At 39.3% G+C, this 1,774-nt stretch overlaps 1 protein-coding gene across 1 annotated transcript in view; it reads right to left on the bottom strand.

The window, feature by feature from the left end:
* Positions 1 to 135: 135 nt before the first annotated feature.
* LOC130587500 (kelch-like protein 28) overlaps positions 136 to 1,774 on the bottom strand; it is a 4,016-nt gene continuing 2,377 nt past the window's right edge. Inside the window, exon 2 of the mRNA XM_057388483.1 lies at positions 136 to 373. Within this exon, the coding sequence (XP_057244466.1) occupies positions 136 to 373 (238 nt within the window). The remainder of the gene's footprint in view (positions 374 to 1,774) is intronic.

Below are 1,774 nucleotides of genomic sequence, written 5' to 3'. Positions count from 1 at the left end.
AACCTCTCCCTGCAGCTTCTCCCAGCTCAGAACATTCATTCTCTCACTGAACCTCTCCCTGCAGCTTCTCCCAGCTCAGAACATTCATTCTCTCTCATTCAACCTCTCCCTGCAGCTTCTCCCAGCTCAGATTATTCATTTTTGCCAAACTCCACATGTCCCACCTGTCCTGGGCTCCTTCATGGGCCGGCACACCGTCCACTGGTTCTGGTGGGGGTCGTATCTCTCGATGCTGGACAAATGGGACACCCCRTTGTGTCCCCCCACCACGAAGATGAAGCCCAGCATGACTCCCACCCCAAAGTTTATCCGTTTGTCAGCCATGGAGGCCACGGTCTCCCAGGAATTCTTGCTCGGATCGTAGCGTTCCATGCTGCAAAAAAAAACCACAGCCCGTGAGCCTTTCAGGGATTGATACATGTGGTTTATATTAAAATAATAAAGTGCTTGTGAGGCTTATTAATTGAAAAATCTTATAGCTTTTTTAATACATTATTAATATAAGAATGGAATAACTTTTTACGTATTATTAAAATACAATGTAATTGCTTTTAATATATTATAACAGTGTATAAAAAGCTATCATTAATAAGTTTTTAATAGTGTATTAGTAATATATAGTTTGTAATCTAACTAGTTAGATTAGTACATAGATATGTGAAATTACTAAGAGGCATAAATCAGAAAAAGTTCTGAAAAAAGTAGACAAGTAAATACTATAGCAAAGAACAGTAGGAAGCACTAATGAGAATTTGTCAGAAGCACGGGACAGTCAGCAAAATAATTGGAAATTAGGACTTGGAGGAGTAGAAAAAACCCATGAACAAAAGTTAAAAGTCCACCTTGATGAAGAGGATGGGATCTCATTAGGAGGAGACCCCCACCAAATTGGGGATGACACATTATAAAACTGCTCTTTCAGATTGTCTGCTGCTACCTTTTAAAATAAAAATTTTAGATTTATATAATATAAACAATAACCTATTAAAATATTACATTCATCTATTAAAATAATGTGGAAAGTGTATTTATACTCCTCAGGGAAAGCAGTGAGAGGCTGCTGATCAAAGCACTGAGGGGAGAAGAGGCTCCAGGATCAAATGGAAAGGAATTATCACCGTTATTAATATTTTTGATCACTGCACAGATAACACTCTCATGTTTCAGAGCTGTCCCTGCTCAAGTGCAGCTGCAGGAGCACAAATGGGGCAGAAAAAAAAAGGGGAAAAGATGATCAGCAGCAGCACAGAGCTGAAGAAAAAGGGGTTAATTACTCAATGTGGGCTTGATTTAATGCCAGAGCTTGGAGGAGCCTGGTGCTGCATGGCATGGCTTAGAATCCATCCCTCCAACCATAAATAAAAATAAAATTATTCATAGAATATAGAATAACCCGAGCTGCAGAGTCCAACCATCCTTTTCCTGATAGAAAGAAGAACCTTTCCCTAAAAGGGAACCTAAAAGAAGAACCTTTCCCTAAATGGGAACCTAAAAGAAGAACCTTTCCCTAAAAGGAGAACCTAAAAGAAGAACCTTTCCCTAAATGGGAACCAAAAAGAAGAACCTTTCCCTAAATGGGAACCTAAAAGAAGAACCTTTCCCTAAAAGGGAACCTAAAAGAAGAACCTTTCCCTAAATGGGAACCTAAAAGAAGAACCTTTCCCTAAATGGGAACCTAAAACAAGAACCTTTCCCTAAATGGGAACCTAAAAGAAGAACCTTTCCCTAAATGGGAACCAAAAAGAAGAACCTTTCCCTAAAAGGGAACCTAAAA

This window comes from Malurus melanocephalus, unplaced genomic scaffold, assembly GCF_030028575.1.
Source record: "Malurus melanocephalus ecotype Western Australia unplaced genomic scaffold, MMel_1.1 scaffold_1994, whole genome shotgun sequence".
In the NCBI taxonomy this organism is placed as follows: Eukaryota; Metazoa; Chordata; class Aves; order Passeriformes; family Maluridae; genus Malurus; species Malurus melanocephalus.
The sequence above is the reverse complement of the archived record's forward strand: the minus strand, read 5'-3'. Positions and strand labels throughout refer to the sequence as shown.